General features: G+C 41.3%; 2 protein-coding genes across 8 annotated transcripts in view; both read right to left on the minus strand.

Moving 5' to 3' along the window:
* Positions 1-6,023, minus strand: part of LOC138951852 (ral GTPase-activating protein subunit beta-like) — a 56,312-nt gene extending 50,289 nt beyond the window's left edge. For 5 of the 7 annotated variants that reach the window (XM_070323408.1, XM_070323411.1, XM_070323410.1 and 2 more), the window contains exons 1-4: positions 5,450-5,580; positions 2,334-2,613; positions 1,003-1,201; positions 257-421 (exon numbers count right to left, since the gene is read on the minus strand). In XM_070323408.1, coding sequence (XP_070179509.1) covers positions 257-421; positions 1,003-1,201; positions 2,334-2,613; positions 5,450-5,466 — 661 coding nt within the window. In that variant the 5' untranslated portion in view covers positions 5,467-5,580. Of the gene's footprint in view, positions 1-256; positions 422-1,002; positions 1,202-2,333; positions 2,614-5,449; positions 5,582-5,916 lie in introns of those variants that run through there. The other 2 variants (XM_070323412.1, XM_070323413.1) reach the window with 2 other exon arrangements.
* A 7,191-nt stretch (positions 6,024-13,214) lies between these two features.
* The window catches only part of LOC138951841 (neurexin 1-like), a 91,973-nt gene continuing 78,993 nt past the window's right edge, over positions 13,215-26,194 (minus strand). Inside the window, exons 17-18 of the mRNA XM_070323400.1 lie at positions 20,966-21,138; positions 13,215-19,016 (exon numbers count right to left, since the gene is read on the minus strand). Coding sequence (XP_070179501.1) covers positions 18,596-19,016; positions 20,966-21,138 — 594 coding nt within the window. The 3' untranslated portion in view covers positions 13,215-18,595. The remainder of the gene's footprint in view (positions 19,017-20,965; positions 21,139-26,194) is intronic.

Raw genomic sequence — 26,194 nt, forward strand, 5'->3', positions numbered from 1 at the left:
TCTTAAGATTACACAAGAACTAAACATAACTCAGCTGTTTCAATTTAACATAGAAGTTTTTCACAGCCCCAAGCTTATCTTCCTGAAATCAAAAACGTTTGTATAATGTAACTCTTTGGGGGGTCAATAATTAAACGTTCTAAAATAACCATACAAAAAAATTCTTGTTTTTTTATTCTTTTCATCCTGAGGATAAACATTAACACATGATGTAGATTTTAATGTTGATTTCCTCAAAACAGTCATCAAGTCAAACCTTTTTCTGTTGGAGGTGACAGCAGACTGTCGTTAGCCGCCAGCAGGAATTTGAGCAGCGTCTCCCAGGTGTCTCGGGTTAGGATGGACGATTCCTTGGCAACAGCTTCGATCGCACGCAATACTCGGTGACACAGGAGAGCTTGTCGCTTCACCAGGTCGACTCCTAGACAAAAACAACAAGTGAGGCAAATGTTTCAGCATACTATCACTTGATGTGTGTGTGTACTGTGCAACGCAATTGCCACCGAGCTTCTCTCAAGGCAGTTTGAAGCTTAAGTTCAAGAAGCAGAATATGAAATGATGCAAGCACCAACACCTCCACAATGGATGCCCATAACGACCTTCAAAAAAACAAAAAGCAAAAACAAAAAACTAGATGTGCAGATGACAGAAGTTCCTGTTGCTGTAATGATAAACCACTCAGACAGGTAACCCTAGTAACCAAGTAAATTTACCAACTTTACTGTCTTTAGCACCAACACAGGAACATGATAACAATTAAAATGTACTCACCAGAAATAAACAGCAACATGGAATTAAAATTAAATAGAACCGGTTTTGATGATTGAGTCTCATTAAGTCGATCAAAGTCTTAATTTCTTTTTCTTAGGTTTAAACAATGTTTTTTTTACTGTTTACATATATATGAAATGTACTTGCACTTATAAATACGAAAAAAAAAACAAGCCTACGGCTAATAGTGGTGTCTTTGCCAAGAGAAACAAACACACATGTTTGCCTTACCACAGTCGGGCCGCGGTTTGAAGAGGTTGAGCAGATGATGGAGTATGACCTGGGCGAAGGGGTTCGGATCTTTCACCACAGGCTTCGGGACGCAGGGCTTAGGCTGAGTCAAGGACATGAGCCATTCCACGTACACCTTCACACAGTCGTTGATGGTCTCATGCTCCGTCAACGGCAGGCCCAGACCAAAGCAGAGCACCTGAGGTAGAAAACAGAATGCAGGTCAGATTTTTTCTCTCAATATTTTTATTGGCTGAATGTCTGAACAAATCTGCAAAAATTAGGTTTTTAAAAACAGAGAGTGTTAAATTGGAGGTAAATCTACAGACTGTGTAAATAGAAAAACAAGGCATCAAAGACAGGAAATCTGATAAGAAACAGTGTCACTGTCAGATTATTAAACAAGTCGCGTAAGGCGAAATAACAACATTTAGTCAAGCTGTCGAACTCACAGAATGAAACTGAACGCACATACTCGTAGTTTCGTCAGTCCACCGCTCGTGGCAAAGGCAGTGAAATCGACAAGCCATGCAGAATAGTGCGGTAGTGGTCGCGCTGAGCAGGATAACACGCTTTTCTGTATGTCTATTCTTTTTAGCTTATTGAGTTTGTTTTTAATCCAAACATATCATATCTATATGTTTTTGGAATCAGGGACCGACAAGGAATAAGATGAAATTGTTTCTAAATCGATTTCGGAAAAATAATTTTAATCATAATTTTCATATTTTTTTATTTTCAGAGCTTGTTTGTAATCCAAATATAACATATGTATATGTTTTTGGAATCAGAAAATGACGAAGAATAAGATGAAATTGTTTTTGGATCGTTTAATACAAATATAATTTTAATTACAAGTTTCCGATTTTTAATGACCAAACTGATTCATTACTTTTAGTTTTTAAGCCACCAAGCTAAAATGCAATACCAAAGTCCGGCTTTCGTCGAAGATTGCTTTGCCAAAATTTCAATCCATTTGATTGAAAAATGAGTGCGTTACAGTGCCGCCTCCACTTTTACAAAAAGCCGGATATGATGTCATCAAAGGTATTTATCGAAAAAATGAAAAAAACGTCCGGGGATATCGTTCCCAGGAACTCTCATGTCAAATTTCATAAAGATCGGTCAAGTAGTTTAGTCTGAATCGCTCTACACACACACACATACACCACGACCCTCGTCTCGATTCCCCCTCTATGTTAAAACAAGTCAAAACTTGACTAAATGTAAAAAGACATAGTAATACAATGATGTACGATAATTGTACTTTGATGAACCTTGCATTTTAAAATATAATATAAAGTTGTCATTAATGTCAATGTTACAATTACCTCCATGGTCCACTTGACATCACGCTCATCCTCGAGTGAACTGGGCTCATCATTTGTGGCCGCACTGCTCAAGTTGTGAGCAATACACTTGACCACGGAGCATGCTACCTCTCTCCCCACAGCTGCCGGAAACTTGTGCAACACAGACTGGTTCCCACGATCACACTGGATCTCGTCGTGAAGGGAGGCCCAGTCTGCATACATCTTGGCTCCACTTTCAATCTGGTCTGTTGAGTCTATCGTCAGATCATGGTGCTGTCGAAGATTCTGATCAGTGTTTCTGCAAATGTGTTAATCCATTCAATTAGTAAAATATTCTGTGGTGTACTGACATTTTTTATATTCATGGGGTTATTCATTGCTCAGTTCCAATGTATGTACAGTAAAACCTGCATCTAGCGGATCCTTATTTCGGCGGACACCTTAGCATAACGGACAATTCAAGTGAGGACGGATGTATTTTACACTCAAAAACACCTTAAAAGAGCGAACACCTCAAAGGCGCGGACACCCTTTTTTGGTCCCGATTGGGTTCGTTACTTGTCAACAACGGACAAACCCTTGAAGCAGACAGCTTTTAGCAGATCGACGCTGGTCCGCCATCTTGGTTCTGCAAATACAATCTCGCTGGCGATGTGAACGCGCGAGAAGCTTATTTTGTAAGCCAATGACAGCACTTGAAAGAAGTTGATTTTTGTATGGTGCACGCTTATTGGTCGATGCCGTGAACTCACAAACAAAAACACGGGTTTCTACTTTCTGTACTGTGATGCATCTTTGTCTCATCCTTCGTCTTCGTCTCATCATGCCAAAACGAAAATTTTTGACTTTAGAACTAGAAGAGAGAGTCGATGTCATAAAGAAATTGGACAAGGGGCTGTCCGTTAGAAAAGTTGCTGATGAGCTGAATTGCGGAAAAACTCAAATTTTCAACATAAAAGCTGATCGAACACAAATTCTCAGTCAGTGGGAATCCAGTGCCAGATCGACGGCAACATGTGTTAAGAGAAGAAAAACAACCTATGATGAGTTGAACAAAGAACTCTTCGAGTGGTTTTCAACAGCTCGATCAAAGAATCTTCCCGTGAATGGCCCATTGCTTCAGGTCGTAAGATTCACTAAGAAACCGATTGCACCTCTCTCTCTTTCGCTCGCTCGTTCTCTCTCTCTCTCTCTGACTTTTTCCGCAAACCCCAGTGATAAACTTACTGATTGTTTTTTTGTATACATGTTGCAGACTATCCTTGAACTTTTTCTCTTTGTCACTTTCTGCATGACTAATGCACAGTTTGGAATTTTTATTAACAATTGTTTTTCTGAACATCAAGTTTTGGTTTTCATTTTTATTACATGTAATGAAAGAAAATCAATCAATCAATGACTGAATGAGTCTTATATCGCGCATATTCCGTGGGTACAGTTCTAGGCGCTCTGCAGTGATGCCGTGTGAGATGAAATTTTATACGGCCAGTAGATTGCAGCCATTTCGGCGCATATTTACCTTTCACGGCCTATTATTCCAAGTCACACGGGTATAGGTAGACAATTATTAACTGTGCCTAAGCAATTTTGCCAGGAAAGACCCTTTTGTCAATCGTGGGATCTTTAACGTGCACACCCAATGTAGTGTACACGGGGGGAGGGTTCGGACACCGAAGAGAGTCTGCACACAAAGTTGACTGTGAAATAAATTTCCGCCGAACCTGGGATCGAACTCACGCTGACAGCGGCCAACTGAATACAAATCCAGCGCGCTACCAACTGAGCTATATCCTAAACTAAAGATGCATAGACACTCTATTTACATTTATATATAAACATGCACACATACATACAATAAAACTACATGTACCACTAACAAACAATCATGTAATTCATTTGGCTGGGGTTTTTTTTCACAAAAATGTTAGCGCATTCATATTCATAAGAAAGGACACCTTGCTACAAAGGACAGTGGCAAGGCTCCCCAAGAGTGTCCTATGCTCGCAGGTTTTACTGTATATATATATATACCAGTTATCACACACAGAAATTTAACTCTATGAATACTTCTGTTAAAATGTTGGCTGTGGCTACATCCACGGGTCCGTGCCTCGAGTCCCCCATGCTAAATCCACGTCACTGACAAGGGACGCTACTCTTGCCCAATATTTTCCTGCTTTCGGTTCGGCACTTAACAGACATGACTAGGACGTCAGCTGTAAAATATCAATGTCATAATTCCATGTTTAGACTTTATGAGCAGTATACAGCGTTCTCTGTGGTGACATTGCAACATAGTTGCAGCCCCCCCCCCCCCCTCCCTCTTAATACGAACCTCACCTGAACTTGCATGTTTATTCGGGATTTGCACTTTCCTAGTTTGCGGTGATTTTTGATGCAGTGTGAAGCATGTGTCGATTGTTCAAATGTTTAAGTGAATGTTGTCAACGTGTGGACTAAAGCTACCAACCGGAAGATGAAGAATGATGTATTGGTCTTCCCTATTCGCTAGATTGGTGCTGAGGGGCTGAACTCCGTAAGTCACAACTGTCCACAGACAGTACTCCCATGATTTTGAATTCACCATTTTTTGCTCTCTTCAAATCTAAGAAGATCAAGCGGTCGTTCAGCAATGAGTTTGTGAATTCAGTTACTTCTCTTTATTGTTACAAGACCCAACACAGGGTCTGTTATTTTATGAAAACAAATTGCAACACAAATTGATTCTTCCTCCTCCTCCATCTCAACAATATGGCGCCAAGAGTCCCGAGTGCCAACGCGAGGCTTCGACTGCCGAGTGATTCCGAACGATTCCGAGATTCCGCGGAAATGACGTCACTGACGTGGATATAGCATGGGAGACTGGAGGCACGGACCCGTGGATATAGTCACTACCTAAAATGTTTCCATGAATACTTCTGTTAAAATGTTTTTTGATTTCTTGAACAATTTATGGATGGAAATGTTCAATTTACCAGTGTACAGAACTGCAATTAAATTCCGAATAATCCTAACATGAGTAAGTAATAACAGTGCAACTGCACAGTCATAGAGTGATAGATAGAAACTAAGAAAGGAAGAATATTCCTGTTCACTCAGAAGAGACCGAACGAAGAACTTGATGCACCACTCACGAAAAGGGGAATTCCATAACACAGTTCAGCTATGACAAAAAGCATGTCTGTGAAGATCAGATTTGAGAGGACGTTGCCACTACACGTAACCCCCTCACATTCAAAACAATCTGCCTTCCTTGGCAAAACACGAGGAGACTGAAGAATGGTTTCCTGAAAACATTCCAGAAAACAAACAACTTGGCAGCGCGCACCGCATCCCGCATAACTATTACAGAGTCGTTGCAGAACAAGAAGTTGGTCTAGCGCCAAACCATTAGCGTGGTAAACAACAGGTCTGTTCATTTACTCTGCAGTACACGCGCCAAGAGAGGATGTTGTGGCTGTGGTACTGGTAGTCAACTGGTGGGAGAAAAAAAAGTTGGTGTCAACATGCGATCGTCTGCTCCACCCCAAAATCTGCAAGTCTTTTCCCTACCTGAGAACTTGCAATCGATAAACCAATACTCCGCAGACTTAACTCTTACCTGCAAATAGTGATGTGTTGACATTTGCTGAAGCCCTAATCAGTAAAATTGACGTTCTCTCATCATATGGTTTGCAAAATAATTCTGCATCCTTTACTAAGATTGCCTTCGTTACTGAAGAGCGATTCAAGGGGAACAACTACAGCGCATCGTTTACTTTTGTCGTCTGCTGCGAAGGCGGCTGGGGCCAGAGAGATATGTGTCATTTGTCACCTAGCTATAAGCTTACCTTGATTTTGTTTTGTTTTTAACATTCCAAGTCAACAGTAATTGATCTATCCCAAGCTGATGATGTCTCTAGGACAATTTTTTTTGTTTACCCCGATTGCACCGGGCCGCTGATATTATAGAAGTTTTGAAGGAGTTTTCAGCTGGAAACTACCAGGCGGCGGCTTATGTTCTCTTGTTGGGCCGACAGAAAAGGACTTACATGGCAGCGGGTCGAAGACGGAGACCAAAGAAAACCACACGTAGACCTCTCTTGTTTCCACTAGACTATTCCTCTACTCAAACATGTATAGGCCTACTTATTTTGAATATATAGTAATTCAAGTTATTCTGAGTGTAAAAGACATGTGACATGGTGAACTGTCACCAGTAAACTGATTAGAGTCAGTGAAGCTATAATTATTGTTATCGACCAGTAAGTTGGTGTTCATATTGCCGACCGAGACTTGAAAATGCTGTGTGGTCCTGCCCCCCACCCCCCTCTCCCTGCAAATTTCATTTTCTTCCGCAACCCTCCAAAGCGCCACTAATAGTCAGAACGTTGACCCTGGGCGTTAAATGGAAGAAGAAGAAGAACGGTTTTTTGTGTTTGTCCGCTTTGTGCTTTTCTGTAAACAAAATGCTGGTATGCACCTAAGTTAGAACAGCTGCAGAAAGCTTGACTAACAGTCTCCATTTAGTCTCGTTTTACCGTTTCTCTGTCCAATCGAACATGATTGAACTTGAAGTAGCCGAAGTCCAGTTTAATGTTGTGGCGTTTCTTCTTCATCTTGAGCCAGCGTCAGTGTCACACCGGTGACACTGTGACGGTTCCCCTACGCTTTGTGTTCGGTGCCCTGACCCTTTGTGTTCGGTTCCCACTCGGTTCCCACACGCCAAAATTCGCGGACAAAACATCCATTTATGGTAGTATTACGCAATGTTGCTCTCTGAGAATGGTCTTGTTAGATCTGTGAGTGTTTACACTACATGCCTAGGTGCTGTTGGATTGAAGGTTTTTGATATTTTAGCCGTTATTAGGTAGAATTCCTTCCACTTTACTGCAAAACTGCATAATTCGTAGCATCGGCAAGAAATATCCTACCAAAAAATGCCTGCTTGGAACTGTCGTTGGTCCAGCAAAAAGTTCAACATGTCTGTAGCAGACAGCCCAAGTTTCAAGATTGTAGGGCCATCCAAACAGCCGTAATAATAAAAACAACAAAAGTTGTCAGTGAAATTGGCTGTGTTCGGTCCCCACACACTTTTGTGACGTAGGCGTGACGGTTCCCATAATTCATTGTGTCGGTCCCCACTTTCTGTGTCGGACCCCACTTTCGACCTAATTTCTCTGTGACGGACCCCACAACCAGCCTATTTTGTGTCGGTCCCCACACCTTCTTGGATTTATGACTTGCCGGTTACTTGTATCATTGTATTCATTGAATCTAATTGTCTCGGAGTTATTTTTCAGCAAAAACCGGCAAGGCAGCACCTTTTGTGATACCAAGTAAGTCAGATGACATCAGTATGTGTGTGTGTGTGTGTGTGTGTGTGTGTGTGTGTGTGTGTGTATGTGTGAGAGAGAGAGAGAGAGAGTGAGAGAGAGAGAGAGAGAGAGAGAGAGAGAGAGAGAGAGAGAGAGAGAGAGAGAGAGAGAGAGATTGACACCTTTCCAGATCAGTCCGGTTATGCGACACTACCGCGAGCGTCACTACCGCGTGTCACACTACGGCGAGTACGACACTACCGCGTGTAACACTACCGCGTGTCACACTACCGCGAGTACGACACTACCGCGAGTATAACACTGCCGCGTGTCACACTACCGCGCGTACCACAACCGCGAGTACCATAACCGTAGAGAGAACGCATGCAAACTTACTTCTTGTGAGTTTGTGTTCTAACGGCTTTGATTGGAAGCAACCCATTCTATATGTATTCTGATAGTGTGTTCTGATCGTTTTGAGTTCTTGGTTAGCATGACAAACATTGAATTAGTGTTCAGAGAACAGACCAGGCCTTTTTGTTTTATATTTCAAGGAAACATTTCAACCTTTGCCTTCAGCCATGGAAGTCATAAAATGACACGCGGTAATGTTATACTCGCGGTAGTGTGACACGCGGTAGTGTTATACTCGCGGTAGTGTCGTACTCGCGGTAGTGTCGTACTCGCGGTAAGTTCTGTTTCCGTACCCGCGACAGCGGCAGCGACAAAAGAAAACGCGCGCAAACGCGTGACGTGTTTCCGTACTTGCGTTTTAAACATGCGGTAAAATCTGTAAACTCCCGCGTTGCCGCGCGACAACGCGAAAAAATCGCTCCAGGACCCTTTCAAAAAAATCGCGTCGCTTGCCGCTTGTCGCGCCGCTAACGCGTCGCGCGTGTGGAAACACTCCTGGTCATTTTCTATGTGCTTGATTTTCGTCGCACCGCTGGAAAAACGCTATCGCGGGTACGGAAACACAACTTTAGTGTGAGACGCGGTAGTGGTACTCGCGGTAGTGACGCTCGCGGTAGTGACCAGCACCCGATCACTCCACATAAACGCTGGTTCTGGTTGCATTGTGCCGCTGACATACAGCTAATAGGATTTTTACACCCCCGGTATAGGGGTGTGTATAGGTTTCACTCGATGTGTTTGTGTTCGCAAGTAGATCTCAAGAATGAACGGACCGATCGTCACCAAACTTGGTGAACAGGTTTTATACATTCCTGAGACGGTCCTTACAAAAATTGGGACCAGTCAAACACACGGTTAGGGAGTTATTGGTGGATTAAAATTATACAAGGCCTGGTATAGACGGACACCCCCGTTGGTCAAAGGGAAATAACCATTCTCACTGCCACCAACTGAGAAGGTTATTTCCCTTTGACGGGGGTGTAGTTCCTATCGGAGGAATTTCTTGTTTTAATCCTTTTGTGGTATTGCTGATGATGCTGAACATGTATTTTACTAGTTTACCAATATGTATCTTTGACCCTGATAGCCTACGAAAACGGAGCAATCATGGCCCAACATTGGCCCAATGCTGAATTTATTGGCGCGGTGTTGAGCCTTAGTCGGGCCGTTGTCGTAGGCTGTCAGGGTTTATGTAGCCTTGTTCCATTGTATTCTGACTGTCATAAAGTAATTAATTTTAAGAGAAAGCAGTCATGAACACAAGGAGCTGGGAAAAGTTGCCTCTTACAACAAGCGTGGATAAAGACACATACTTGACACAGGCAAGTACTCTTTTTTTTTTTTCAATCACCACTAGAAGTCCCTGGGCAGCATTTTGCTCTGAAAACTGAATCTCACATACGACAGGTGGATCTTTTATTTTAAAAATGTGCCAAATTGCATATCTCCAAGGCCTTAAGACTAAGAGTAGATATTGGGAAGGCCAGTTCAAGAAGGTGTGGGTGGATCAACACATAATTTGCTGGTATACTGGGAACCGTCCCAGAGATAAATAATGTTATATATTATTTGTGGCATAAACTAATAAAGTTAGTCTCTTTCTCTCTCTCTCTCTCTCTCTCTCTCTCTCTCTCTCTCTCTCTCTCTCTCTCTCTCTCTCTCTCTCTCTCTCTCTCTCTCTCTCTCACACACACATACACACACATACTGATGTCATCTGACTTACTTGGTATCACAAAAGGTGCTGCCTTGCCGGTTTTTGCTGAAAAATAACTCCGAGACAATTAGATTCAATGAATACAATGATACAAGTAACCGGCAAGTCATAAATCCAAGAAGGTGTGGGGACCGACACAAAATAGGCTGGTTGTGGGGTCCGTCACAGAGAAATTAGGTCGAAAGTGGGGTCCGACACAGAAAGTGGGGACCGACACAATGAATTATGGGAACCGTCACGCCTACGTCACAAAAGTGTGTGGGGACCGAACACAGCCAATTTCACTGACTACTTTTGTTGTTTTTATTATTACGGCTGTTTGGATGGCCCTACAATCTTGAAACTTGGGCTGTCTGCTACAGACATGTTGAACTTTTTGCTGGACCAACGACAGTTCCAAGCAGGCATTTTTTGGTAGGATATTTCTTGCCGATGCTACGAATTATGCAGTTTTGCAGTAAAGTGGAAGGCATTCTACCTAATAACGGCTAAAATATCAAAAACCTTCAATCCAACAGCACCTAGGCATGTAGTGTAAACACTCACAGATCTAACAAGACCATTCTCAGAGAGCAACATTGCGTAATACTACCATAAATGGATGTTTTGTCCGCGAATTTTGGCGTGTGGGAACCGAGTGGGAACCGAACACAAAGGGTCAGGGCACCGGACACAAAGCGTAGGGGAACCGTCACAGTGTCACCGGTGTGAGTGTGTGAGTGTGTGTCTGGTGTGTGTCGGTGTGTGCCGGAATGCCTGTGTGTGCACGGTGTGCACAATGTGTGTGCAGGTCAGTGTGTGTGTGTGTGTATGTGTGTGTGTGTGAATGTGTGTGCGTGTTAGTGTGCGTGTTAGTGTGTGTTTGTGCAGTGTCAGTGTGTGTGTGTGTGTGCGTGTGTGTGCCGGTGTGTGTGTGTGGTGTGTGTGTGTGTGTCAGCCGTGTGTGTCACTGTGTGTGTGTTTGTGTATGTGTGTGAGTGTGTGTGTTTGTGTGTGTGTGTGTGTGTGTGTATCTTCAATATTCTTGTGTCTCAGTAAAGCTGTTTTCATTGCACAATTTTTTAATTTTTTGTTAAAGGAAAGCAGTTTTTGTTCTTTTTATTCATCTCTTTTATCCAGAGCCGTGCTGCATTTGCAAAAAGTCACAAAGGCCCTGATGACTGGACACGACGGGTCAGTGCACGTGACTCGCTTGTGGCTCGCGATCCACCAACAACAGGCCTCGGGTCAAACCCCGTGCACCACCTCGGACACACAGCACGCACACACACACACACACACACCCACACACCCACACACTCACACACAGAGGCATACACACACACACACACACACACACACACTCACACACACACCTGACGTGAATAATTAAAGTAGCGTCAGTGAGGCATTATTTGGTACAAAGACTTTAATTTTGACTCAACACAATTTATTTCTTTACAAAATCACGCACACACAGAGTTACATCGGAAAACCGTTTAGCTTGCAAGATTTCAATCAGACCACAAGTATTATAATAATTATAATAAGAAAAGCAGTCAGTACATTGATAAGAACATTCGTCTGAACACAGTTTGCTTCCCAGCTGAAAGAAACGAGAAAAAAATGTATGAGAATAAATATAACGAATGGTATGTTACATCACTGAAAATGGACAAAGTAAAGAAGCACAAAAAGGGGAAAGAAAAAGAACTTGGAGAAAATCAGCAATTAATCAACGTGATCACAAAACACGAAAACAGCGTCAAAAGATTTTGATAGAAACAAAGGGACGTTAGCGCTCATCTCACTGAGGGCATGCGATTGCAAGGCTGGGTTTTTCTGCACTTGGAATTTTACGGCTACTTCATGATAAATAACAGACAAAAAATTGTAAGAAGCACTGAACAAGCAGAAAATGTGTCCCAGTGGAATCTATAGCACGCTTCAGCCTATTTTCTTTGAGCAAAGCTGGCCATTGATCACGGCCGGACAGCATTCTCTTTTCACTTCGGTAAATGGTCGGGCAATCCAGCAAAACCTTTCCTGTCGACATTCATCTATACGTGACAATGATTCATTCGCTTGCGGCTTCGTGGCAGGCGGAAGAAAAAATCGGCCAGAAAAGTTTTCGTTATTGTTTGTCTGTGCACTTAAAAGACCGTTGGGTTGATATATTTGTGAATGTATTGTCGGAATTTTGGAACGTTGGCAGTCTCCTTGGTTTTTGAATTCGTGACAACATTTTGTTTATTATGTTGGTCATGTTATCATTGTCTTCTTGTTCTGCATCGTTAAATTCAGCGGTTAAGCAAGCAAGCAAAAACAAACCCTTCTTCTCACTGTCAAGATACTTGTTTTCAACATCAAGTGCTTTGCACGGGGCTTGGAGAAAAGAAACAAAAAATAAAACCTGCTGCTCCACAACACAATTGTACCTGGAAAAAAAGACGAATATCTGTGATAAAAAGACTGAATAAAATCGTAAAATGATCTGTATAATACAATTCCTTCCACTCTTAATATATTCATAAGAACATACGCACACAAATCCGTTCAGATGCACAACGATGGATCGGTACGTTATGTTAAATGTACATTGTACAATCCTGAGATGATATGAATAGGAGTGGAGAATGAAAGAATGAAGAACCCCCCCCCCCCCCCCCCATGTGGTGAAATTTTTTTTTTATTGTGCCCTATTTCCATTACTGCAAAGAGACTATTTTAATGAACTGCAGCCTCCCTTTCTTTCCTAATTCTTGTTTGTAAAGTTGAGTTTAAGTCGTGTGATCATTTTAATTTTCATCACTTTATTATTCCATTGCTGGAGCATTTGGACCGGTTCCTCCCGGCGAAAAACTAGCAGCAGCAGCAGCAAGAGTCGCGCTACCCTGGTATTTAAGTGTTTAGTAGGTGTATTGAGGAGCCAACTGCACTTATTTTACGTGTTACGGCGGTGACTCGGGGATGGGACATGAATACCGTCTCTGCGTACAATCACCAGCAAAAGCTAACACATACAAACAAAGGGTGTAGCTGAAGGGCTGTCTTCGTGCCAATATGATTAGTTGTCAGGAAATTAAAGTCATTGGAAGATAAAACGTATCAGTCATGGCGGTTCAGTCATGGAATTCAAAGCAGACAACTTGACTGCTACAACACATAGTTATCTGTCTCTTCGTCTAATCTCTCAGATACAGATTGACAGGCAAACGCATAAGCACACACACACACACACACACACACACACACACACACACACACACACGCGCGCGCACATACACACACACAGACACACACACGCACGCACGCACCCACACACACAAACACACGCTCTCTCTCTCTCTCTCTCTCTCTCTCTCTCTCTCTCTCTCTCTCTCTCCTGTTGCATTCAAAGCCACTTTGCACGTCACCAACGCGGAGAAAAATAGGACTAGTGGTTATTACAACCCGAAATGTAAAACATTGTTATTGTTTATAACACAATAATTATGTACATTTGAATTTTACTGTCACAGCCAGCAAACAAAGATCCGAGGCAGAATTATGTTATCAGACAGCAAATAATCATATGATATACAAACAAATACACAAACTTTACTGTAAAAGCAACTATATGGTATAACAAGTTCCAATGTAAGCCGTGTGTCATTCCTGTTGGATAAAGCGTACACTCAACAGAAAACGCCAAATTGGTAGATGGGATAACATAAATTACATGCAAGGTAACAAATTCATTCCAGAGTAGATTTCCCCATGCGGCGTGATCACTGTCTGAATTCTTAGACGGGATAAAATAAATTATATGCAAGGTAGCAAATTCATTCCAGAGTAGATTTCCCCATGCGGCGTCATCACTCACTGTCTTGAGCCTTAGACGGGATAAAATAAATTATATGCAAGGTAACAAATTCATTCGAGTAGAGGTTTTTCCTATGTGACATAATCACATAATCACTGTCTGAAGCCTTGCTCATTAGTGAATTAGTGAAGACCCTCCACAATGTGTACATGCAAGCACGGGCGATACAATTCTTGAATTTCTACAAACTCGATCAGAGTCTGTGCCATTGGCCATCGAGGAGTCATTGTTCATGAAACAGGTCCTTTTGCCAGAAAGCTAGTGCATCCTGGGGTATTACAGTACCAGTCAAATATTGATGGAAAATCAGTCATATTGGTAATTATGCAGTATGAATAATAACACGTCCCACATATTCATTCTCGGTGGGCAATAAACACAAACGACAGGCATTTGATCACCCATTGCTCGTCAAATACGTTCCACATATTCTCACTCTATGGGCAAAAACAGAACCGACAGATATTTCATCGTTAAGCGCTCCCTAAACCATTCTTCGTTAACTCCCCCCCCCCCCCATCCACCCCTCTCCTGTCTTTCCCCCACCCCTACCATCTTCATTCCCTCGCGGAAATGTTGAATTACCTTGGGTAGGTGAAGGCAAAGTTACACTATACTGGGAATTAGCAATAGCCACGTACGCGGCCTTTCTGTATTTTCTTCGTCGTACCTTTTCTTTTTTTAGTTGTCGTATAGTCTTGTTAAAAAAAAGGCTGAAACCATTTTACCGGTCAGCCCTTTGACACAATATCATTTGCTAGTACAAAAAAAAGGGCATCTATGTCAGCAAACCTGTTTAAAGCTGTTCACTTATTTAACAAGACTTTTTGGTTGTTATATTTGATATCACATCAAACAGTAGGAACATCTTAAAATTTGTTAATTAACTGTGTGCAACGTATCTTGTGTTGTGGGAGCATAAGGATAACAAACGGAGACTCAAGACACAGAAGAAATACTGAACTCCAAAAGAAACGCAAGTTAAGAGTTATTTAAGGTTTTGTTAAAATTCATGCACTAAAGGTGGGTTTCAGGGGAAAATTCTGCACGAGCATGAGTTAGCATAGTGTCCTGCACGTAGCCTGTGAAAATCATGTGTGCAGCGCCCAGAGTGCGCTCTCTGCAGCGTGCTGAAGATTGAGACTGTTTTTCGCTCGCGCAGCCCACACAAAAGCTGCCAGACCTGATTTGTTTCGTTAACAGTACTCAGCTCACACAAGGAACAAAAACCTGTCTCCGTCCACTGTCTGAAATCAGCCAATTGTACAGTAGAAGCATGCCAAGACTGAGCGCCATTGACCGGGAGAGAGCAATCGGGCGATTGCAAGCTGGAAATCGCCCAGCTGCCATTGCAAATGTCATGGGCGTGGCAACCTCGACCATCTGTCGTCTGTGGACCCGATTTCAAGCCAGCGGCAGCACCCGGGATGGCGCTAGAAGCGGACGACCTCGTGTGACTACTGCTCGCCAGGACCGGGTCATCTACCGTCAGCACCTGCGCCAACAGTTCCTCCCACCTCCAGGAACACCGTCAACCGCCTGGTGCGTTCCATGAGAGCCAGATGTCAGGCCCTTGTCAACGCCAATGGGGGACACACGCGTTGCTGAGCCTGGCGGTGAGAACTTTCTTTCAGTAACGTTAACGTTTTTTTGTCAGTGACAATCAAAGAACATTGCCCCAAGATGCTTTGTACCAATTTTTGTGAAATTTGTTCGATTCGATCTCGTCAAAATGAAATGGCAAAGAATGAGATTAAACTTCTTAATCTTGCGTTTCTTTTGGAGTTCAGTATATCAAGTAACATCGCTGACATTGACTTAGTTCGTTATTGTGCATACGGCATAGCTATGCAAACAGCGGCCCAAGCCTTCCTAAAAACGGAAGCGGTTCGTAAATGAGGAAACAGAAGCTTTCAATATAAAACAAGTTAAATTCAGACCAAAGGCGTCAAATTTAACAAAAACAACAACGGCAAAAAAAGTATAAAAGAGGAAAAAAGCACGACATGCGTGATGATTTCGGTGGATTCGTTTCCAATGAATAACATTTGACGGTCAAATCAAAAGTAGGCTGAATCACATATGGGCAAACCCGTAGTTGAACAGTAACTAAATGGAGGGCGCTCGCATTTCTTTTCACATTAATTTTGTCGAACAGAGTTTTGAGACAAAAGTAAAATCCGCTCAAGCTTGTTATCAAGTTCACGGCCTCAAGCGCACTATTCCAAACACAGGCCAGACATTCAAACCAGGTTTGGACTTCATGCCTTTACACACTAAAGCATCACATCCCAGACACCAAAGCCTTGCAACGCGCAAACTTACAGCACGAAAAACAGAAGTAGTTGGTCACAAAGTGTGATGACCTCCATATTCTGCGTTTTTACGTTCTTTCTTAGATTGTTAAAGAATCTGTACATATGTGGGGGAAAATTCCACGAATATTGAACTCCCAATGTTCATTACGGACATGATGATAAAGATATATCACGTTACGGACCAAACACCAGGACACGAATTCTTTGGATATTATATTTTTACCAAACAGAAAAAAATATAAACGTACAAACGAACTTTTTGTAATTAAAATAAAGAAAGAAAGATATACCGTAGTCATGATCGAGCCGCAAAGCAGTATGTGACCCTTAATGGAAAAAAAGGGAAAAAACCCACACCTTTGTCATTTTAGCACGGATCGCTTTGTAGATTTCCGCATTTTGAGTTGATGGTCCGCATAACTACTACTGGAAAATTACATATTTTAAGTCCACTGATGGTAAAAAGGTTGGCTACAGAGCAGAGAAAAGTTTCAAAACATAGAACCTATCACGTTTGCGGAACGAGCCTGTCTCTCTGACACAGCACAGCTGAAACCAATTTTTTTTAATGAATATTCCCCGCAATATATACAGAATAACACTTCTGCATTGTATGACGTCTTGTTTTACTTACAAAATATTATAACGAACACATAAATACAAAAGAGTCAAATAATGAGCTTCATCTTTGACGCACTTGAGACGAACCCATTGTGTGAGAGCAAAAGGATAACAAAACAAGTCGCGTAAGGCGAAATTACTACATTTAGTCAAGCTGTGGAACTCACAAAATGAAACTGAACGCACTGCATTTTTACACAATGACCGTAGTCCGCCGCTAGTGCTAAAGGCAGTGAAAGCGACGAGCCTGTTTGGCGCGGTAGCGGTAGTACGCTTTTCTGTACCTCTCTTCGTTTTAACTTTCTGAGCGTATTTTGAATACAAACGTATCATATCTATATGTTTTTGGAATCAGGAACCGACAAGGAATAAGATGAAATTGTTTTTAAATCGATTTCGGAAATTTAATTTTGATCATAATTTTTATATTTTTAATTGTCAGAGCTTGTTTTTAATCCGAATATAACATATTTATATGTTTTTGGAATCAGAACATGATGAAGAATAAAATAAAAGTAATTTTGGATCGTTTTATAAAAAAAATAATTTTAATTACAATTTTCAGATTTTTAATGACCAAAGTCATCAATTAATTTTTAAGCCTCCATGCTGAAATGCAAAATCGAAATCCGGCCTTCGTCGAAGATTGCTTGGCCAAAATTTCAATCAATTTGTTTGAAAAATGAAGGTGTGACAGTGCCGCCTCAACTTTTACAAAAAGCCGGATATGACGTCATAAAAGACATTTATCAAAAAAATGAAAAAAACGTCTGGGGATATCATACCCAGGAACTCTCATGTCAAATTTCATAAAGATCGGTCCAGTAGTTTACTCTGAATCGCTCTACACACACACACGCACAGACACATACACACACACACACACATACACCACGACCCTCGTCTCGATTCCCCCTCTATGTTAAAACAATGAGACTCCAGACGTGTGGTCCACCAGCTGTGGTCCGTCAGTGGGGCATGCTTGGATGTGGAGAAGAAACCGTGCAAGCATCCCATTTTTTTCCCGAACAGACAAGGTCAATGTCCGAACTGTTCATGGTGTCTCTAAAACTGTCACGGTCCAGCCTAAACCACAACAACAACTGAGTTTGCAAACGTCCCTTGTTTTCCCCCGGACAGTGAAGCCCCACAATGATGATGTTCATGTCACTAAAAAGGTCAAAGTCCCTTTCCACCATCGCCACAACTGGCACACGTCCCTCTTTTTGCCCCGGACAGTGAAGCCCCACAATAACCATGTTCATGTCACTAAAACGGGCATAGTCCCGTTCGACCACCACCACAGCAGTATGCAAATGTCCCTCTTTTCCCCCCGGACAGTGAAGTCCCACAATGGACATGTTCCTGTCACTAAAACGGGCATAGTCCCGTTCCACCACTACCAGAACAGTTCATTCTTTTGCTCGAAGTCTTGCACGTCCAACTCTGGAGTTTGGGATGCATTGCACAAACGTTTTTGAGCGTCATGTTGTCACAGCAATAATATTCACTGAATTTTTCTAAACACTTTGCAGATGCACTTGTTGAATCTTTCACAACATTTTCGAGTCTCGTGTCCATGTTTGCCATTCCTGAGTAAATTGTTGTCTTGCTGTTCACTTCCCCACATGCAAGGGACATTCTCAGTGTGTACGCTTGAATATTTGTCTGTTTCTTTTTTGCCCGTTTTAAAACATTAATAAATAAATCAAAACACATACAACGAACGACTGTCAGTTGATGCAGCCTTGAGCAGGTTCCTACTGGCCTCAAAACAACCAAAGTAAAGGTGTCACAATTTGGACTGACTAGATAATGGCAGGGAAATCCAAAGCAGACATGTCACTGTGTGTGAATCGAATTACTCAGTGTAAACTTAATAGTTTTGTCGTGAACAGAAAGCAACACGTCACCAACATATACACGATCTCTCGGCACAGAAAGAAAAACACCACAATTTAGAATCAAACATTATAGCAAAAATGTAAATCAACTGTTAAAAAAAAAAATAATAAAAAAAAATAATCCCAAACCTCACTCAGCGAACTTCGACCTTCACTACCCGCACATCATACATACCACTCCTTCACGTCTTTCTTCTTCCCTCCCCTTTTCCCCGTATCGCTATGACTGAGTAGCGTCCCGTTGCCCTGCTGTCCCTTTTTGCCGTCCAGAGTGGTGAAATTCTGACTCTCATCCACCTTGTAAGTCCCTTCGTCCCGAGAGCGGAACTTGTAGAGGGCTATGCACAGAATGACCACCGCCACCAACACGCTCACAGCGATGCCCACGATGAGCCCGATGTTGAGACCGCTGCCTCCGTTGTTGCCTTTGTTCTTGCCCGTGCCCAGCGTGGGTTTGATGGTGATGTCTTCCTTGGGGGACTCTGGGGTGGACAGGAAGAAGTCCGTCTGCTGACTCATCTCTCCTGGCTCTGGGCACACGCCTCCTTTGCAAACCTTCCCGTTTCCGGGCTTGCCCGGTTTCTTGCTGTAAAGACAAGGAAATAAATAATTGGATTTGTTGGAAAACTTAGGGTTAGGGTTAGGGTTTTCCACTGGTAGCTATCTTACATGCCTGGCTTCCAGTTGCTAGCAAGGACAAGCAATTCAAAATGTTTCACTTACCTCGAGCACTCTCCGAGTTCGTTTTCCAAAAAATATGAGTCTTACAGAAACTCCTTTATACAAAGAAAAATATGTTTTGTTGTTGTTTTTTAGATATGGGTTTTAGTGTGGGTAAATTCGCAAAGGCTTTATGATCAACACAAAACATAGATAAACATACTCAAACGCCAGCAAACAATCCTAAACGTTAAGTCCCTTCAACCCCATGTAAGGACAAATATACGCAGACCACACATAGTTACAAAGACAAACATTCACCCATACTCGAAGGAAACATTCGTGTAAGCCAACTACCGTTTTATTTACTAACACAACACATTGACACTTGGTTTAAATAAAGGACCGTCCGTTAATTTTCATATTTCAAGGATAAAGTGATCAGAGATATTTTCCCACATCTGAGGTCACTAGAACCAATTATAGTAAAATAAAACAAGTCGCGTTAGGCGAAAATACAACATTTAGTCAAGTAGCTGTCGAACTCACAGAATGAAACTGAACGCAATGCAACGCAGCAAGACCGTATACTCGTAGCATCGTCAGTCCACCGCTCATGGCAAAGGCAGTGAAATTGACAAGAAGAGCGGGGTAGTAGTTGCGCTGAGAAGGATAGCACGCTTTTCTGTACCTCTCTTCGTTTTAACTTTCTGAGCGTGTTTTCAATCCAAACATATCATATCTATATGTTTTTGGAATCAGGAACCGACAAGGAATAAGATGAAAGTGTTTTTAAATTGATTTCGAAAATTTAATTTTGATCATAATTTTTATATTTTTAATTTTCAGAGCTTGTTTTTAATCCGAATATAACATATTTATATGTTTTTGGAATCAGAAAATGATGGAGAATAAGATGAACGTAAATTTGGATCGTTTGAAATAGCTATGATAGACCTTCAGCAAAAATTAAATACAGAAAAAAAATCACAAATGGTCCATATTAGGAGCCTGGGCGCCCAATATGGACCAGTGAAGCGGCCTTCACGAATCACTGTAAAAAGCCCCCAAAACTTCAAAAAAAATTATACATACAGCTTAGTGTGCAAGTCAGACTAATTCAAATATGCTTTAGATTTAGCTGTTTCGGGTTGATGAGAGCATTATTTGAAGCATACCAGGAAACGGAAGAAGCTTATCAAAAACAGAGTGAAAATAAGTGAAATTATCAACTTCCACAAAAAAAGACTATTTGTTATATTTTGTTAAAATCTCGAGGGCTAGTTATAGGTTATTTACAGCAAGCTTCTTAATGAATTAATTGAAATTGCCTTTATTTTTTTTTTGTTTTGATTTGTTGATTAGGGGACACACATATTTTGAGTTTTTGCTATTATTTTTTATTTGCAGTAGGAACTCGGGGCATTCACTGTTAAAATGTAACAAATACTGTCTTAGCTGTCATATATAGCCATTTTTGTGTTATGAAAGCTTTGGCTGTGGGCAGAAACGAGTCCGTTTTAGGCGGCAAATTTGGAATGAACGCTGCCAAAAGTGAAAAAAAAAGCGAAAAAGCCTAACGGTTTTGAGGTTTGTGTTTCTGCAACTGTTTTGACATGTGCAACTTATCCGGAGAGGGTGAATAAAGCGAATGAAATTGTTTTGAGCGCTCTAGCGCCGTTAGTTTGTCAGAACAGGAGGTGGTCCATATTAGGAGCCGGTCCATTTTAGGAGCCTTTCCCCTAATTCGTTTTGTCTAATCTTAACGTTCTATAAACTAGCCCTCCTTGTGTGTTTTATTCCCCAAGAACCTACCACACTGCATGCACTTTAAACCATAATTTCAAGGAAACAAACTTGTACTGAAAATCTGACCTGGTAGTCGTAGTAGGGGGAGGTGGTGTTGTTTTGATGATAACGTTGGGTTTGATGATGTCATCGTCCGTTCCAGAACCAAGCACAGTGCAGTCCTCTTCGTCATCGTATGGACATCCGGGTCCAGCCCCAGAGAAAATGATGTCATCAGTGACCCCGTTTAGTGGCGTCGTCTGCATAAATTGGGAGATGAAACATATTTGTACAACATTTAAACATGCACGTAAAAAGTGAGTTCAGAAAAACTGAAACAGTTTACGAGGAAGAACAAAAGCGATAAAGAAGGGAAAAAACCTGCACAAAGTTTGATTCCAGTTTTATTTGTTGGCAAAAACATTTGGAGAATTGTTGCAAAATTACCAGAAAGCATCATGTAGCAAAAGCATCGCTGGACATCAACAGAATCATTCATGGATTAACATGACAACGTAAAACTAAACATCTAAATTGAAAATTTAACCAAATTTAAAAACGTAAGCTAAAACACCCAGCAAGTGTATTTTTCTTAAATGACCCACATTCATACTCGTGTAACTATCATGTGAACCACGACCAATCTGTCCAGACTTTTACACGAGATAAGAGCATCTTTACATGTGAACACATACCACACATCAGCAGTCAGGCTGCTTTCTCTGCAGAGTGGGAATTGTTCATGGATTAATTTCGTAGATTGACATTGTGGTCACTTAGAAAACTAATTCAACAACACAATTGACTGACTGACTGACTATTAGGGTTTAACGTCCTCTTAGACCAACTGGTCTATATTGGGACAGGTATTGGTAATTCGTTGAAGATATGGTGTGATACTTTGATTCGAACAAGCCCGCTGTGGCTGTCTTCTTCGACACACCAGCATTGGGTTTGTCTCGTCAAAGTATCGAAATACGATCATGATAATCGGAGACGAGAGATGATGCATGCGTGTCTTCGTGTTTTCCAAGCCCTGAGACTTTCGCTGTGAACGTGGGATCTTTTTTCGTGCGCATGTGTGCACACGGGGGTGTTCGGACACCGAAGAGAGTCTGCACAAAGTTGACTCCGAGAAATAAATCTCTCGCCGAACGTGGGGATCGAACCCACGCTGATAGCGACCAACTGGCTACAAATACAGCGCGCTACCAACTGAGCTACGTCCCCGCCCCACAACACAATTCAATCAATCAATCAATGAGTCTTATATCGCGCATATTCCGTGGGTACAGTTCTAGGCGCTCTGCAGTGATGCCGTGTGAGATGAAATTTTATACGGCCAGTAGATTGCAGCCATTTCGGCGCATATTTACCTTTCACGGCCTATTATTCCAAGTCACACGGGTATAGGTAGACAATTATTAACTGTGCCTAAGCAATTTTGCCAGGAAAGACCCTTTTGTCAATCGTGTGATCTTTAACGTGCACACCCAATGTAGTGTACACGGGGGGAGGTTCGGACACCGAAGAGAGTCTGCACACAAAGTTGACTCTGTGAAATAAATTTCCGCCAAACCTGGGATCGAACTCACGCTGACAGCGGCCAACTGAATACAAATCCAGCGCGCTACCGACTGAGCTACATGCCATGCACAGCAAGCAGTCAAACTGTAGATTGTTGGAGTGTGTCTTAGGCCAAAAAAACGGTAACATAGGCAAAACATATAGGGTCGGTAGGTCGGGATTTTTTTATTTTTATTTATTTTTTTCTCCCAAAAAATATTTTTTTAAGTTATTTTGCCAAAAAAATACAGACTTTTTTTTTTCTTTAAATTTTAAATTTTTTATTTTATTTTTTTTTTCTTCCCCAAATGCCCAAAAAAAGTCTAGGGTCGCCCGAAAAAATAGGGTCGGTCGGGATACCGTAAACAGACTATTTTTTTCGTTGGCCTTAGTGAAAAGATGCTCTCATCTTATGAAAAAGCCCAGAGAAATATTTGGTAATGAACATGATATCTTACACCAGAAACATGATACCTTTGATCGAATTTGAAAATAAGAACCTAAGCTTAGTCAGACAAAAACGTGTAGCTTTTTTGATGGTTTTTCTGGGTGCTTGTATTGCTTAACATAACATTGGAGTTGAAATTATTCACGATTTTTCTTAATTAAATAATCTGCCTCGAAGTAAAAAGAAACGGAAAAAGTAATATCCACCATGTGTTATCATCATATAACGTATTGTTCTAAAACTAAGAGATGATATATTGACAACAGAGAAATTCACCAAACCATTTACATTTTCACTAGCATGCCAATTTGACGAACTAATGAACTCGAATGAATGGGTTATAAGAGGAAAGCAAAAGTTTGAATCACTCCACAACAACTATTCCAGATTTTACTCGAAGCCTACTAATTATTTTCGCTAAATACTTGCATGCTTTTAGAATTGTTAAAAGCAAAAGCTAAACACAGAAACAAAAAGGTAAAACTGATCACAGCGTATATTAAAATATCCACGGACCCAGCTGCCCATGCGTTTATTCTTTTTTCTTTTTCTGATTTTAAAGTCTTACAGCCTAAATATTGTGTACTTAACGTTACCCCTCTCTTTAGTTTGTTTTACAATTTCCCTATTAATTGATCACACTGATAAATGAAATCGTGCAGCCAGAACAACCATCAAAAATAGCATTCCAGTAAATCATTTTTACAATATGAATTACAAGCATGATAACAACAGTTATGGACATTATACAAGACAGATTTTTACAAACGGCATTGGGTCTAATATTTTGATTTTGCGAATTGTCTTGCTTATAAGTGGAAAATAAAATGGTAGAACGTTCATATCCATCAACAATTCTGCAAACTGTTCCTGTGATTTTTTAAACAGAAACATGATATATCATTTATTGAAATTTACTCTCATGGAAAAAATCGAGACTCTCTTGCATGGACAGTTGAAATGCTCCCCTGAAGTATTAATGATTAAAAGTCAACAAAACCAAACAAGCAAACATTGCTGACTGAAAATCTGTAGGAATAAATGAGCAATGAAAACACAAACTGCAGAGTCTATGAATGGACTACCCACAGCAAAACACACATATACATTGTATTTTTCACGATGCAAAAGTAGCTGAGCCTGTGGGTACAAATGATCGTTATGGAACGCAAGCCCGCCTGGCCCAGAAGATGTTAAACACAAATACTGTATGCTATTGGTAACAAAACTTCCAAGAATACGAAAGAAATGTACATTATTTCTTCTTTAAGACAGGTCTTTAGACTTGTTTTAGTTTTAGCTCTGGTTGAAGTCTTGTCAAAAATAAGCAATAGTAAAAAGAAAACACAAATATAAAAAGCATTACCTTCAATTTTCCTTCAATGACATCAAAATTCGTAAAAGAAGCATTGCCACTCATGCATAAAACGTTGTAAAAACTGCTTCCCGCAGTTCCCCCTATGAATTTAAAATCAAAATTAATTAAGAGTTATATATTGCTGAATACGTAGCAATGTAATACTTTCCACTCGGAGTTCCAGTTCCCTTCGTTGACCTGTGCTAGTGATTGGTAAATAGTGTCAGAAAAGAACTGGGCTCTCATATATGGGAAATTGTATCTTCAGCATCACCAGTTCAGCAATTATGGTACTTTCTACTTCCAAATCATTCCTTGACTTAGCTTGCCAAATTGATAGGGCTTATCGCGTGCATTCTATCTTACTTAAGGAGAAAATCAGGGATATTTGCATGACACAACACAGCATTTGAATTTCTTAATTTTCACAGCATTCCGGTCACTGAAAGATTAGATAATCAAAACATTCTTAGTAGCTGATCTAGACTAAACACGAGAAACAAATGATAAAAAAAGAAGAATATGAGGCATCTATGGCGTAATATGTACACTCATGCGAAATATTCTGCTGCCCACTTAACCAACACACACACTTAGCATGCTTAGATGCCAAAGCAGCGAACAAGTGTTCACAGCGCTCTTTTCAGTTCGTACCATATAGTCCCAGTCGATTAGTTTTCCGTCCCCTGTCACGGTCATGTGCAGGTTGGAAGACATGGTAGCACCCTCGGGGATGACAAAAGGCAGGATGACTGTCGTCGTTGTTGTTCTTTCCTTTTTAGCGTCATTACCATTGTCGTCATCACCACCAGAAAGCAGGGCCAGGCGAGCAGAAGATGTGTTGGTGTTCACGAGTTCAAAATGCGTGTTCGAGAACATGTCCTTCGACGAGTCAGATTCTTCCAGTAATCCACTTCCTTCCGTGTCGTCCGGGTAGTTTCCAGAAGCTTCATCGTCGTTATCCAGGTCATCGCTGCGTCCATGCTGGTCTAACGTGATAACGTCTCCGCTCGTTCCCGAAAAAGAACATTTGTAATCCTTCGTAGTAGCTTCAGTAGTGTGTTCCACTTCCGTTTCTACGTAGTTATAGTTATCATCAGGGAACGCTTCACCTTCAGAGCCGTCTGAGAATATCTCACGGTCAGAGGCATCGGAAAATATCTCATGGTCCAACAGCATGTCATTCATACTATCGTCATCCCATTCTGGATACGAGTCTTCCCTTTCCCTGCGAGAAGGCTCAGAAAATGGATCTTCGGCGTTTTGTTCACTTGCAAATATCTGCAGGATTTCCCTTTCCATTCTGGGATCCTCGGGTTCATCATTTTGTCCTTGGGCATCAACTTCGTTAAAAACACGGCCAAGTTTCTCGTCGTTCAGTGAACTGCTATGATCAAACCAGCTTTTACCAGAGACGCTTTTGCCTAAACCATGTCTCATTTTCCGACCAGGAGTATTGCTGACGTGAAAATGACGCCTAGATCTGCGTCTGTGTTTCTGGTGTCTGATACGTTTTCTGTGTCCCCTGGAAAGTCCCTGGGTGGTGACAAGCGCGTTCGGAACCTGCTCTTTGTGCTTCATTGGTTCGGCTCCTGCCTCTGCCTTCGTCACAACAGTAGTATTCGCGGCGTGAATTATCAGTTTAAATTGGTAAGTGATGGCAATCGGTTTTGGGCTCTCAAATTTTCCATTTGCAACGCTTGTCCGCTGAAGCTGGATAATACACATGTATTGAAACATATTACATTGCGATGTATTTCAAATATTCTTCTTTTTCGGAAAAGACCGAAAAGGAATGTGAAGGATATGCTGACATTTTAAAAATGAAATGGCAAATTGTTGGTTCTCTACCAATCTAGCCAATGTTCATGAAAATACTAAAAATAAAACACGGTGGGTAGACGCGGATATGCATATCGCTGAAGTTATTGTAAAATGTATCAGT

The sequence above is a fragment of the Littorina saxatilis genome, linkage group LG17 (assembly GCF_037325665.1).
Source record: "Littorina saxatilis isolate snail1 linkage group LG17, US_GU_Lsax_2.0, whole genome shotgun sequence".
Taxonomy (NCBI): Eukaryota; Metazoa; Mollusca; class Gastropoda; order Littorinimorpha; family Littorinidae; genus Littorina; species Littorina saxatilis.